At 37.4% G+C, this 15315-nt stretch overlaps 1 protein-coding gene across 3 annotated transcripts in view; it reads left to right on the top strand.

The window, feature by feature from the left end:
• SMAP1 (small ArfGAP 1) overlaps nucleotides 1–15315 on the top strand; it is a 132853-nt gene that overhangs the window by 79938 nt on the left and 37600 nt on the right. For 2 of the 3 annotated variants that reach the window (XM_056109663.1, XM_056109662.1), the window contains exon 5: nucleotides 11400–11480. In XM_056109663.1, coding sequence (XP_055965638.1) covers nucleotides 11400–11480 — 81 coding nt within the window. Of the gene's footprint in view, nucleotides 1–6558; nucleotides 6640–11399; nucleotides 11481–15315 lie in introns of all 3 variants that reach the window. The other variant, XM_056109661.1, reaches the window with a different exon arrangement.

The raw sequence follows: 15315 nt of genomic DNA, 5'->3' as shown, positions 1-15315 counted from the left end.
GAAACATACAAATTAGGTAACACTAGTTTTTATAGGAAAAGTTCTTAAAGGAATAACATTTGAAATTATTCTTAGGGGTAAATTAGGGTTTCAGCAGAGTTAAAGTAGACTGTTTTGAAAATGTAGGAAGGTTATTTCAGCTAAAGGGATAATTTTTATCCCGTCTTTGCCAAAGTGAGATGACGCAGAAGAATTCAGGCAAGGCTCTTGATACCAAAGGCTCTCAAAGTTATTACGCATTGGAATCATCTGAAAAGACATGAAGATAGTGAATTCTAGGCCCACCATCGAGTATTCTGTTGAATTTTTCTGGTTGTAGCTGTCAACTATGTTATTAGTAATATTTAAAAGACATTAAGAATTCTGAAAGCTGGAATCAGAGTGATAGTGTAGTGGGTAGGGCGTTAGCCTTGCACGTGACTGACCTTGGTTCCATCTCTGGCATCTCATGTGGTCTCCTAGCCCTGCCAGTAGTGATCCCTGTGTGCAGAGCTAGGAGTAATCCCTGAGCACCGCCAGGTTTGCCCCCTCCGTACACCCCAAAAGAAAAAGAAAAAACAAAAAAAGGCTTGAAATCTCTCCAGGCGATTCAAATAAGAAGGTAAGTTTGGGTTGAAGCGATAGCACAGCAGGTAAAGTGCTTGCCTTGTACCCAGCTGACCTGAGTTCCATCTCTGGCACCCCATGTGGTTCCCTGAGCACCACCAGGAGTGACTTAAGTGTAGAGCCAGCAATTATGTGGGAGATTTTCATGCCAGAATGCTCAGAATTTTCCACCTCTTTTTTTTTTGAAGTAAGGAATGGTTGTTGTCATTATCATTTAACAAAATGTAGACACTTAGTTTCTTCAAACAGTACAGATTTAGTTTTTTTAAATAGTATAGATTTATTATTTTAGAGTTTCCATAGATTGAGTCTGGATATGGGACAATTGAGATTTCAGATTAACCTATCACTATACTGAAAATCAAAATATTGGCCAGGGTACTACGATCTTCAGTGAGGCTTAAAGTTACTTTCCAAGATCATGGTTGTTGTCAGAATTTATTTCATTGTCATAATATGACTGAGCTCCTGTATTCTTAGATACAGTCCACTCTTAATTCCTAGGATTTAATGGAGACATTACTGGTGCGTGCTCGAGCAAATCAATGAACAATGGGATGACAGTGCTACAGAAAGGACCAGCCCCTTTAAGGATTGACCTGAATAGGTCGAGAAAAGCTAGGATAACTCCAGTTTTGATTATTACACCACCAACTGCTTGGAAATCTTATTGTGTCTGGAATATTCCTTCACCTTTCTCATATAAGAACATAAGGGAGGGAACCCATTTCTATGGTCTTGTCTATTTTCAAGGAGAGAACATTATACAATTTGATTATTGCACTGTAGCACTGTCCCCCTGTTCATCAATTTGCTCAAGCGGCCACGAGTAACATCTCCATTGTGAGACTTCTTGTTCTGTTTTTGGCATATTGAATACGCCACGGGGAGCTTGCCAGGCTCTGCCGTTGATTATAGCAGTATGTGTAAAATTTTGGTGGCCATCTTATAACTTTCACCCTGAGTTAGAGAATAAGTCTGTTCCCTCGCCTATGTTTCAGAATTGAACAAGTTAGTTGGGGGAAATTTGAAAAGATTTTGAGTATAGAAATTTATCCTGTTTGGCCTCCAACCAGCCTGTGTTTAGCCAGTAGTAAATCCCAATTAGAAACTCTGATACAGTGAGTTGCTAGGAGGTTTAGCAGTCATGAGTAGATGACACTAAACTCTTATTTGCCCTTTTACATTATTTCCTTCCTCTCCCACATATATTTTCATCTTCTTGTTTGTATTTTCCATAATAATGATCAACAGCAAAAATAAAACCTACAGCAGTTCAGTGTATCTGTAACTAGGCCTGACCTCCTAACTTCCTCAGTTTTAGAAAAACACTTAATCTTTGGGAACTGGGAGAAAAGTTAAGAAAAAGTTAAGAAAAGCACTTAAACTTTGGGATAATCTTTAAAATGATCACTCATTTTTCCTTGTTTTAGTTTATCAGACATTTGTAGCATCCTTTACCACTTCTCATCCTTCAGAAGTAACCTCTTCAATTTGAGTACATGCTTTAGTTTGCAGCAGAAATTTATTTCATTTCCCAATGACTTTCATGTGAAATTGCTCTTCTAATCAGTTGCATTTGGAGTTTTAATATTAAAGTTTGAAAACTGTAATTTTTTATTGTTCTTGCATATATAAACTAATATTTATTATAACAGTATTTCAGCTTAGAAATTAAGTAGAACAGTGCTCGGTATTGAAATTGATAAATCATATAGCACTTGAAATTTATGGTGCTCTGGTTACAGTTAACAGATGATTATATTATTAACTGTTACATGAACTATAATTATAAGACTTTTGCATTTCTGTTAATTTTAGTTGTCCCTCAAAATAAGAATGAGAAACTTGGATGACTGTTGTGACCTATAGAACCATTAATAGTATTTGCAGATCGACTATTTCAGGAATACAGTATTGCTATACCACTCCTACCATCATTGAGTCGAAGTCCCTTCTCATTTCCAGTGAAACTATGAACAATAATAATTATTGAAATTACGCCTTCTTTTCTCCCTTTGAGATTGCTCTCTCTTACTCTTCTGTTCTAATATTTGTGACTTGTTGGGTACTAGGTGCTAATGATAGTGAACAGCATAGATACAATAGCTAGCAGTCTGGAGCATTTCAGTTGAACAAAAACAACTACTGACAAATTGCTAGATCTTTATGAGAAGCATGTGATTTTTTTCTACTATTGAAAGTGCAATAGAAGTTGCTTTTGCAAAACCTGAAGCAGCTCTTTAACATGAAGCAGCTCAACTGGGGCATGAAACAATACTCTTGGAGGAGGTAGAAAAACTCAAAAATTAAGTATGGATAGGAAATTATGCAACTGTGAATGTTTTAGGCACAAGAACTAGCAAGAGCTAAGGACCCCTAGAGCAGCCGAGAGAAAAAGTTGGAACCAGGAGGGAAGTGGGTGACTAGATAACAACCTGGCTGGGGCAGTGAAAGGGAGAGATAGAAGGTAAGTGACAGCTTGTGGTCTAGTTAAGTGCTTGGACTCTTGATATAATGTGTGTGAACTTTCTGGGGACTCTTAAGAGTGTGTTGTGATGAGATTTGCAGAAAAACATGACTTAGGGCAAGTAAACCATTAGGAGTACTAAGTCCAGGTGATAGATGATGGTGCTTTCCTACTAGAATGGAGTCATGCTATCACTACTGGTTTTAGGAGATTTAGAAACAAAGTTTGCACAACTAGTTCCCCCCCCTCCCCCATTTTCTTTTCTCCTTCCTTCTTGTCCTTATGTTGTTCCTGTCTCTCTGTAAGGTAAAGGTAAAGGCCCTCCCGTTGATCGTCGATTTGCTCGAGCGGGCCCAGTAACGTCTCCGTTGGAGACTTTGTTGTTACTGTGTCTGGCATATCGAATACTCTCGGTAGCTTGCCGGGCTCTCCGAGAGGGGCGGAGGAATCGAACTCGGGTCGGCCATGTTGGCCGCTTGGAAGGCGAACGCCCTACCGCTGTGCTATCGCTCCAGCCCTGTCTCTCTGTAGTGTACTTTATTTTGGTATGATTTCTACAGAATTAAAGGCGATTAATGGTAAATTTTAGTGAGTTTAAAAAAAACATACACCCCTATTTAGCCACCGATATAATTGGCATAAAGAACCGTACCCTGACTCTGAGAGGATTCTTTTGTCTCTAGTGTTTCACATGTCACCCAGGTAGTTACTGTTTTGCTGTTTCATCACCGTAGATGATATTTGTCTTTGATTGAGTTTCCTGTGCATGGATTAATTTAGCGATGTATTTTTGTGTGACAGTGTTTGTGTTCGTATTTGGGGCCATACTCAGTGTACAGGAGCTACTCCTCTTCCGTGATTGTGGTTGCTCCCAAGTGCCTAGGGGGACTGTAGTATTGGGGATGGGGGGAGGGGGGTGGATCATGGGGCTCCTGCACCATGTGCAGCAGTCCTTTAAGCGCTCTGACTTAGTTTACCGTTAGTGAAATTCATCCCCATTCTCAAATGTTCTGTTACAGCATTTTTTTTATATTGGCAAATGATTCAGTTTATGGCATACCACAGTTTGCCTGTTCATCTGATTGATTTTTCTTTTTCAGATGTCTTTTCTACTAAATAAGTCTTTTTTTTTTCCTAGCTGGAGTATAGTATAGGATAGTACAGAGATCTGTTTTATATAGGGTGTATATATGTTATATACACTATAGTATGTAGTATAGTCACTGTCCTTCCATTGTTCATTGATTTGCTCGAGCGGGTGCCAGTAATATCTCTATTGTGAGACTTGTTACTGTTTTTGGTATATCAAATATGCCACAGGGAGCTTGCTAGGCTCTCCCGTGCATATAGTATAATATATATAATTATACATTATATAGATACAACATTTTATATGCACAGCATCCATATAATATATCTAATGTAGATACAGTATTGTTTGGTGTGGGGCAGGAGGGTTAAATCCTTCGTTAACTTACTTGGGACCTACGCGCAGCTGGTAAGGTGCTTGCCTTGCACATGGCCAAACGAGTTTGGTTTCCCCTATTCCATATTGTCTTCCAAGAACCACCAGGAGTGATTTCTGAAGTCAGAATCAGAAATGACCCCTGGGCGTTGCTGGGTGTGCGCCCCGTTCCCCCACCCCTTCACAAGAAAAACAAATTACTATCTATTGAATAGTTTTGTATTTTTATAACTGAGTTTAAAAGGCGCCAAATCTGTTTATGTCCTTTTGTAAAAAAGATCACTTTTTTAGTGGATTATCTTGAATTTGTAATCTTCAATATATAAGAATTCCTTCTTCATTTTTTCCATACATTTAGACAACTTCTTGATACTGGTCGTCATCTTAAGTAGTCTTGCGTGATTTTTAAATTTCTTTTTTACATAACGTCACTGTCACTGTCCTCCCATTGTTCATCAATTTGCTTGAGCGGGCCCAATAACTTCTCCATTTTGAGACTAGAAAGTGAATGTTCAATTGATCAGACCAGTTTAAAAGTTAGTCTTTAAGACGGTGTAGTTGGACGTGTGTGTGTGTGTGTGTGTGGGGGGGGGGTGTTGTGGGTAGAGTGCCTCCTGCCAGTGCTTAGGTTGCCCAGGTTGATTCTCAGTGATACTTGGCCTGGCAGTGCAGGCCTGATGCTCACTGTTTAGACCTGGTGTTGCAGTGTTATTTAGGCCCAGTGGTACTAGGAGTCATATGAGTTCTCTGGCAGTGCTTGAGGGCCATGCCACCACGCTATACTCAGATCTCAGAGGAGATGTATGTATGTGTGGTGCTGGAGATCAAACATGGGGCCTTGTGAATGCAAGGCATGTGCTCTAGTACTGACTGGTGTGTGTGTGTGTGTGTGTGTGTGTGTGTGTGTGTGTGCGTAAGATGCCTTTAGTCTACCATTGAACTAAATCTCCACTGACTTTTTAAAAATTATGAAAATTTAACACTAGTGTGCAAGAAAAGAAATCCTAAAGTCTATGTTCTTGGCTTGTGATTTAAGAATTACAGCCACAATTAACTTAATAATCAGCTGATTGACTGAAGACATGTCATCTTACATTGCTATTTTGACATTATGTAATGACCTTTTTATAATAGTATTTTTTATTTTAAATTTTTCATAGACTCTATTGCTATGGCAGAGCATTATAGAGATGTCATTTTTATGGTTCCAAAGATCTACTGTTCATTTTGTAAACGTATTTCAGTTATATTTTGGCAGTAACGAGAACAAGAAGATAATGCTTTCATTAAAGTGATAAACTGTGCATGTAGAAATTGGGTAGGAAGATATTTGAAAAGGCTTTTAGATGAAATCTGTTTTCATGTATAAATTACCTCTACTGCATATATAAACGTCACATAATACTTTGGTGTAATTCAGCAAATATAGCACTGGAAATGGTATTTATGCATACTGATTCTAAAGAAGTGTACAAATTGCTTTGTCATGAATTCTGCAGCTCAGTGTTACATTGTATTAATCTGCTTTTCCTCCAGACCCTCTCCCCCGGTTTCTAAAACATGTGATTAAAACGCCTAACTTTTACTATTTCGGTTCTGTTTTACTTCCCATTCTTTAAAATTACCATAATTTAAAACAAAAACTCCTGTTTGCTCACTCTCCTGCCTCTTGGAACATTGTGTCTTCATGCTTCAGAGCACTAGCATTGAAATACTGACATTGAATGAAAGTGAACCCTTGGAGAAGTAAATTACTTTTTCAAGTGCTTTTACTATGACATTATATGGGTTTATGATAGTTAAATACATTTTCAGTACTCTGTAATTTTGAAAAACATTATTGTGTAAACCTACCGTTATAAGTTTCACATGGAGATGAAAAAACTTCTACTTTATTAACATACTTCTGATTGCTTCTGTATCTCTGAAATTTGTGTATTTTTTTCTTTCCAATCTATATCTATCAATTCTGATACCTTCATTTTTTTTTTCTTCTGACTTCACCTGTCTCCCATAGATTTCTTCCTCAGATGCTCCTCTTCAGCCTTTGGTATCTTCTCCTTCTCTACAAGCTGCTGTTGAAAAAAACAAATCAGAGGTATGGTAGTAATTTAGGCAGCTGCATTATCTAGTGTGCAAGGGTAAAGAACTTCCGTTCAAATGTGCTGTAATATGTTAGTGCTATAATAATTGTTTATATTTTGAATGGGCTATAGTATTAAATATATTAAAAAACAAGAGTTGCTAGAATATAATTTCCTCTACTATACATAGGATTAGAGGACTTTAATCTATGTAATTTCAGAATGAATGCAACAGACTGGAAAGAACAAAAAACGAATTACTATTCTAAAATGTTGAGATTTTAGAAAACTTTTATCATTGCAGTTTAATTTCTTGATCTGTTAGAAAAATTTTAGAGGGTAATATCTTTTTTGTATGATTGATTAATGTCAGGGAGTTTTTTGAAAAATAGCAGTAACGGGGCTGGAGCGATAGTACTGCGGGTAGGGCGTTTGCCTTGCACGCGGCTAACCCAAGTTCTATTCCCAGCATCCCATATGGTCCCCCAAGCTCTGCCAGGAGTAATTCTTGAGTGCAGAGCCAGGAGGAACGCCTGAGCATCAGGGTGTGACCCAAAAAGAAAAAAAAATAGCAGTAACTATACAGGTAACAATATATATAGTTTAGAATAGTGAATTAGAGTCATCATTTACAGTTTCTGAATGCAGTGGGGATAAGGGAGGTTAGGGTGTCAAGGGGCATGAGAGAGAGCACAGAGTACATGCTTGCACACAGGAGACCTCGGTGTGATCCCTGGCACTGCAGAGGGGCCCCACATACAGCCAGGAGTGATACCTGAGTACAGAGCCAGGAGAAAAATGTAAGCATCACTGGATGTAGCCCTAAGCCCCCCTCCCAAAACAACGCTTATCAATTTTGAAAGTGACCCCTACTTGAGGTTAGAGAGGAAATAAAATGTAGAGGATGCTTGCCTTGCATGTGGCACAGACTTGGGGTTGTCCCTTATACCACATGATGGTGCCCCAAGCACTTTCAGGAGTGATCCCTGAGTGCAGAGTGAGGAGTAAACTGATCACTGTTGGTGTAGCCGATAGGGGGGGAAAATGATTGTCCCTACGAATACTTGAAGGTTTCAATTTTTTTGACTCTTCAGTTTTTTCTTTTGTTATTACTATCTTAATTAGCTTGCCACTCCTCCAACTAGGTTTTCTGTATTTACCCCTTAGTAAATGGTATGCAAAAAAATGGAAATACTTATAAAGGGACATAAGATACGTGGGTGAGGCCCTTGCACAGATCTGCCTGGGTTTGATCCCCAGCAAATGGTCCTCTATGATCCCTGCGTGCAAATTCCTGAGTGTACCCCCCCTTTCAAAACAAATCTTCAAGGAGCTTAGAGACTAATGGGGGAAAACAATTTCTCAAAGGTTTTCTAAAACAGTTTACTCTATGAAGTGATTGTCATATACATACTGTTGTGCTGTTAAGAGGAATCATATTTTCATACATTAAACTCTTTAATAAAAACATTACATATGAGGATTACAGTGCATTCCAAGTAGAGAGCAATCTTGTGGGAGAAAAAGATACCTTTTGGCAGAGTGGAATGTTTAGGGAATTGTAGTTAAAATAGCATTCTTGAAATATGGGGAGGAGCTTTCTTATGAGACTTATATTTAAGAAAATAAAAAGAATTTTATTTTTAATCTGGCACTTTAATGATGAGTTTTGAGGATAGAGTGATGACAGAATCTGATTCTCATGTCATAACACTGCCCCACTGGTTCTGTGGAAAGTAGGTTTGTACAATAGTTCTTGAGAACTTGTTCCAATCCCATTAAAACAGTTAGGACCTGTGTTAAACTGGAGACAGGAAAAGGAAAAGGAGAAAGTAGTTTTAAGAGATGTTCAGAAGAAGAGTTCATGGAATTATTTGTTGATGGACGCTAGAGGTGCTTTGGGAAGTCTTTATACCTGGTGTTCAGAATCTCAGTAAACGATGCTATTCAGGGAAGAAAGGAGACGAGTTAAAGAGAAGGCACAGATTTAAGGAAAGAAAGGAGTCGGGGCTTAAGTAAAGGTTTGAGAGGGTGTGTAGACAGAATGGGAGAGAGGGGAGAAGAGAAGAGTCTAGGTAAGGGGGCGAAGAAGATGGAAAGGAAAGCTGTGAGAATAAAAAACTGCACACTTGAACCAGATTGCGGAACAAGAGGGCTTCAGGAGGAGACGGTCAGTGACAGTTTCTGAGCACGACATACCTGCTTGGAGCTTGGCTGGTTTGTGTAGCTGTGGAGTTTCGTGTCTAGATCATTGGGGAAGAGCTCTCTAGAAGTATGGGGTTGCTTTGAGCAAGTGGAAGGATATCACAGGAAAGTTTCACCTTTTCAGAATTTACCTGAAGCTATGCTATTACCTCTAAGGCGGGTGAAATCCTTTGGCTTTTGGACTCTATAGTTTCTACTCCCTTGTTTCAGAGCAGTTGTCCTGAACAGCGCAGAGAGCCCTCCAAGTTAGTGATTCCATTTAGATGCTGTTTTGGGCCTTTTTTTTTTTGCTCCCTCCTAAAATTTCTATTTAATGTAATTTTTAATGTATAAAATACTGTGCTATATATGCCTTAAAATAAATATGCATATATGGTAGTGTATATGCTCATACATTTTTATGCTCATAAATTTTAATTATAGTTAATTTGAAGACCATGCCTTTATTTCAGTCACTCAAACATCGTTTGATTATATTAAACCCAATATATACCTTTATCTTTTAAGACTTGAACAGTTATAGCAGTTTTCTTATGCAGACAGTCTCTTGTTTTCACCAAATTTTGGTTCTTTAGAGTGGAGTCATTAGCAGGTCAGTCTGTATGATCTGAATCTAAAGCTCTTTTTTTTTTTTTTACATGAGATCAAAGACTGTAATATTACCACTCACTGCAGGGATCAGACTAGATGACAGCCATATTTTGATAGCTGAAATTCTAACATTGTAGAGCGCTGAAATATGTACTAAATGTTGCTACTCATGTAATTTATTTTGGGTGATTACATATGTATTCACCAGTTACAATGATTATAAAGATCAGCTTTCTTCCCACATTTATGACAATGACTTCCTTGAATTGTAACTAAAAACTCTGAAAGATTATAGAACAGCCCATCCTTGACATAGTACTGAGAATATTGTTTTCTTCTTTACTAATACCGAGCAAACAGTTTGTGATATGTAAAGAGTTTTTGCACATCTCATTTATCCTTCTAAAGTGGGGATCCTCTTGCCTACCTCAATATTATGAGAATAAAATGAGTCAAAATGGCGTCTAGTATACAGCAAAGACTCTTTTAAGTAGTTGTTATAAGGAAAAACAGCAACAACAATGAATAGGAAAGTTCCATCAGCAGTTAAGATTTGACAGTTTAGACTCTGGTCCCTTAGTCCACCACTGATTAGTTGTGTATGGTGTTTTGTATGTTTCTTTTCTAAGATTTTGTTTCTTTGTTTATGCAGCATTGGTAATGGTGTTTTTTCACATGGTTATTGTAAAAAGTAAATGAGATAATGAAATGCTTTTGAGAAAGTCTGGTTCATAGGAATTTTTATTATCTATTACATTATGGTCTAGGAATTGCCAATATTATCTTTTCTGATTTACAAATAGCAGCAATTTAAATTTGACAGTTGTGTCAAACAGTTTTGAACACATTGGCACAAACACATTTTAGGCATTTTTATGTCTATTAATCTGCCTTTCCCAGATTCATAGTTTATTTGTTCATGTATATTATACTGCTAGGCAAGCAAAGTCTAGCTCATTACTCAGTTTCAATAATAAATCCAATTCTTTATTTCTTGTTATTTCTTTCCTCTGAATGCCTTATGAATTATCTTTGAGTAATGTTTCCCTCACTGTACTTTTTTGTACATTTTAACCCTAAAGCTTTTTAATTCCAGTGAGCTTAATTGCATCTGTAATAAGAGTTCTGTTCTATCCAGTTAGCTTTTGTATTATATCCTGTCTCATTCTTCATGGAAATGCAAATTTTAGACATCATAATACCACTGTAGTTTATTCTTGGCTGTATTGAATTAAACGCACTGCTTAGTTGACTAAGGCCCCCAACAACATCTGTAACTTTTTCATGAGAAAAAGTTGTATTTACTCTTTTAAAAAAGGACAGTGATGGACTAAACGTGTTGTGATTTTTTAAAAATTGTAAAAAATAATTTTAAGAAACTAAATCACTGTGAGATGGTTACCAAGTTGCTCATGATTGGATTTCAGTCATAAATATTCCAACACCCATCCCTCCACCAGTGTTATTTCCTTCTACCAGTCTCCCTGTTTTCCCTCCCCAATCCCACCTCCCCTGTGATATTTTTTAAAATGTAAATGATTTTATTTCCTTGACTCCTCTTATTTACATGTTTTATGTTATCTTCATCTGTAATAAGAGTTCTGTTCTATCCAATTAGCTTGATTTTTCTTTATTCAAATTCCAGCTTTATGGTTGCTATTAGGAAGCCCACCCTTATGTAAAGGTTGGTGAGAATTTATGTAATAGGTATCAGATAAACAAAAATGAACAAGTAGAACAAATGCTAAAATCTAAGTTCTAAGTGGTCATACCATACCCATTTTTAAAAGGAAAGGCGCTTTTTGTTGTATTATCTGTTGTAAGCTCAACAGAAGTTTGAATTTGCTTTTTACTTTTATATTTACAGTATCCTGAACATTGTGATCATTGAATACTTACATTTTTCTTAAGTGATGACTCAAACCAGTAAAAGTATACTAAAAATTGACATTAATGAAAACTCTGGCCTGTGTTTTAGAAAGAAAAGGAAAAGAAAAAGGAGGAGAAAAAGAGAGAAAAGGAACCAGAAAAGTCTACAAAATCTCTTACAACTGAAAAGGTAACAATTTCTCTGTAACGTACAAAAAATTTTTTTTACATAAACATGCAAAAATATGCACATAATATATGCAATATTTTTGCACATAAATATGAATAACTTTGGGGATATTCATGTTAAGCAGATAATCATTGTTTCAAAAAGTACTTGAGTTTTCTTATAGCTTATATGATTTGTAATCTATTATTATGTGATTAGAGAACATGTGACTGTCTCATGACAAGTAACCTGTTACTCATGGCATCAAAGATGATATTTTTGGACTTTCATGCACAGACTTCATTCTTCATAGAGAAGAAAGAGATCATGCTATTAGGGCCTTCGGTCTATTTTGTTATGCATGTTGGGGCCATGTAACTGAGTGGACATTCACTTTTACGTGTATTTTTGGGGGTTTTTTGTTGCAGTTTTAAATTCTGTTCTATATTATTTTATAATAAACTATCCGGAGTTCCCTAAAAAAAGAACTGTGAGTTTGTGCATTGATCCCATGCTGTCCTAATTAGAGTGTTGGTAGTTATAATGATTTATTAGTTTCTGATGGAACTACTTCACTCTAAAAAGTTTTGGGGAAGGGGTATTAACACATTTTAAGGTAATTGCAACTCAGTTCTGATTATATTATTTATTATTCATTATATAAACTTAGTTCTGAAACCTCTAAATTGCATGCTAAGGAACCTTTAATGTAGGGATGACAAACTTTTGTATAAAGAATCATATAGTAGATATTTTAGGGTATAGAATATACAATTTTTAAAATTACCTTTTTTAAATTTTTAAATTTTTAAAAATTTTAATATCTTTTAAAAATACCCAACTCTTGTAGCATAACATGTAAATAGATACTTTTCAGACTTTTCTTTGTTTTGGGGCCATGCTCAGCTGTGCTCAGGACTTGCTTTTAGTTCTTAGATCAGGGATCACTCCTGGCAGGGTTCAGGGGACAAATTGTGCTGGGGTTGCAACCCAGGTCAACTGCATACAAGGCGAGCACCTTACAATCTCTCTGACCCATGTCTCATCATAATTTTATTTACAAATTCAGATGACCAAATGTGTTGTGCTGCTTTTCTATCTCATTCTCCATAATTGAAAGTTGGTGCAGTGGAAGAAAATGGATTAAGAGCAGAGCCAGGTTCCTCCCCCTGGTCAGTGATTAACTCTCCGTACTGTGCAGTTAGTAGTACTGCCCCAAACCACCTCTCTGTAATACTACAGTGTGTATGGGAACTTCCCATATGAAAGTGGGTGAAATATGAAAGTGGATCTATACACTCAGGGCAAGGAGAAACCAGAGTTAGACGACCAGAGATTTGAAGGTGGCAGCTTTAGTAAGCATGTAAAGGAAGTATGAAGCTTCGTATAGGTCATTGAGATACAGATCTTGGTACCGACCCACCAGAATCATGAAAATTTAGGATATTGGGCCTTCTTCTATTATTACTTAAAATTTAGGATATTATTATGAACTTATCTTAAAAGTTATTATAATGATAATTGGGATCTAATCACTTACGTAATTTTTTAATGAACCTAAAATTCTTCTACTATTAAAATCTTTATTAGTTCTTTATTACGTAAAATACGCATACAAGTAAAACACTTTAAAAACAGTTTTTTTTTTATAGTATTTACATAGGGATAGCCACGTTTTAACATTTCATGTTAAAACTTTGAATGCTTGCATGCATGTGTACTCTTGCTTTTTTGGTATGGGCTTTAATGGAGCCCTTTTAAATTAAAAGAGACTGTTGCCAATGTATTGGGACAAATATAATCAGACATTTATTTACTTATTCATTTGTTCGGGTGGGGTTGCACCTACCAGTGCTCTGGGTCTATTTAAGGCTCCCAGGAGCTACTCCTGATACTGCCCCCCCCACCCTGTTTCCCTCCCACTCTTCTTACACCTGTAGAAGTTTAAGGCAAACTATAGATACGGATTTCTGAACATCCCTTTGTTTTTGCCTCTGTAGCTTTGATTTGGGTTCAGGGATATATAGCTAAGCAGTGAAAGCACTTGTGAGGGTGAGGCCCTGGGTTTAATCCTTGGTGTTGCAAAAAAACTTGGGTGGGAGGGAAACCAACCCAAATACCCAATAGCCCCAGAGTTCTTTTCCCCCAATTAAAATTTTTTTTTAAATTGAATAAACTAGTTCACACTATTTGATTACATTTACCATTCCAACACCAGTCCCACCACCATTACACCTTCCCACCACCATATTTTGGATGTTTCTGTCCCAAACCCCAATCCCTGCCCCAAAGCTGAACCGAAATAATATATTTTGTTTTGTTTGTTATGAAAATCTACTGAGAATGCTGGAAAAAAGTATCCTCGGAGGAAAGAGTGTGAGGATTGTTGTATTTTTCCCCCGGGTCATTAAGCCCTTCTATAAGAGATCACTAACATGGTTGTTAAAGGTTGAGCCTTGTGTGGGGTTTTTGTTTTTCAATATATATGTAAAAAAGTGTATATTTCCCTCTAAGATTGGTTGCCTCCTATTTTAAACCCTGTCAAATGTGGTGCAGTAATCCTGGAGTATGGGTAGAGTATTTGGTTTGAAGTATTGCACGGCCGTATGTGCACACGTGGGTAAGGCTTGGCCCGCGCTTGGGGAGAGTGGCCGTGAGCATGGTGGCGGCTGAGTCGTGGACGATGTTAGTTGCCAGGGCTGGGTTCCCTTGGGGCGGGAGGGCTCTCACCTGTCCCCCTTTCGGGGTGCCCTGAGTGAAACAGCCTGGGGCAGGATTTGGTGGCATGATTATGGAGAGCGTCATGTTGCTCCCTTCCAGGAGAGAAGGACATGTGATCTGGATGGTGGCCGATGATGCCCCTCCCCAAATTTTGATTTGACTCTATGCCAGTTTCTTTACCTTATATCTCTTCTTTCTGCATAAGCAGAACTAATCTCCCAAATCTTTATTATTGTGATAATGATTCTCAGCCTCATTTCTTTTTTTCTTTATTAAACCTCTTCTCTCATGGGGGATACAAGAAAAATGTATATTAAAAAAAAAACAGTGTGACAGCTTGGAAGCTGGCCTCACATGCTGGGGGAAAAGGCAGCTCAGATAGAGAAGACACCACCAAGTAAAGGGTGTTTGGAGAACCTGCTCAGGTTGGGAGATTCCTGCCACGCCGAATGTAGACTATATCAAACACAATGGCCGCTCAAAGCCTCTCTTGCAAACTAGAACACCCAAAAGGAAAGAGAGAACAAAAGGGAATGCCCTGCCACAGACACGGAGTGGGGTGTGGGGCATGGTGGTGGGAGGGATACTGGGATCATTGGATCATTGTTGGTGGCGAACAGGCACTGGAGGAGGGATGGGTCCTCGATCATTGTATGACTGAAAAGCAAGCACAAAAGTTTGTAAATATGTAACTGTACCCCACTGTGATTCACTAATTTAAAAAAAAAAAAAAAGAAAAACCAGTGTGAGATAACCTACCATTTTGCCAACCAGAGTCTTAACATTTTAGTTTTTACTTATGATTCTTTTTTCTAGTATACTGTAGAATATAAAGACTGTACTGTTTCATATATTTTTCATTACCCACTTAATATTAAGAAATAAAGATTTTGTTATGTAGTTGAATTATTCCACAAACCTTGTATGTTCTAAAAAGGATTTCATTATTTTATTATTTTAGTTTTTTCATTGACATAGGAAATAATCCGTAATGATGACAAAGAATAAGTAAATGAAGAGTTAGGATCATAACTATCAGGTAGTGATATAAACAGGAAAAAAAATTAGGAGAATTAATTTGGGGAGAGTGTGTGTTTGGGGGGTGGAAAGTTAAGTGAAGCAAGGTAGTTTTTTT

The sequence above is a fragment of the Sorex fumeus genome, unplaced genomic scaffold (assembly GCF_029834395.1).
Source record: "Sorex fumeus unplaced genomic scaffold, SorFum_2.1 ptg000008l, whole genome shotgun sequence".
NCBI classification, from domain to species: Eukaryota; Metazoa; Chordata; class Mammalia; order Eulipotyphla; family Soricidae; genus Sorex; species Sorex fumeus.
The sequence above is the reverse complement of the archived record's forward strand: the minus strand, read 5'-3'. Positions and strand labels throughout refer to the sequence as shown.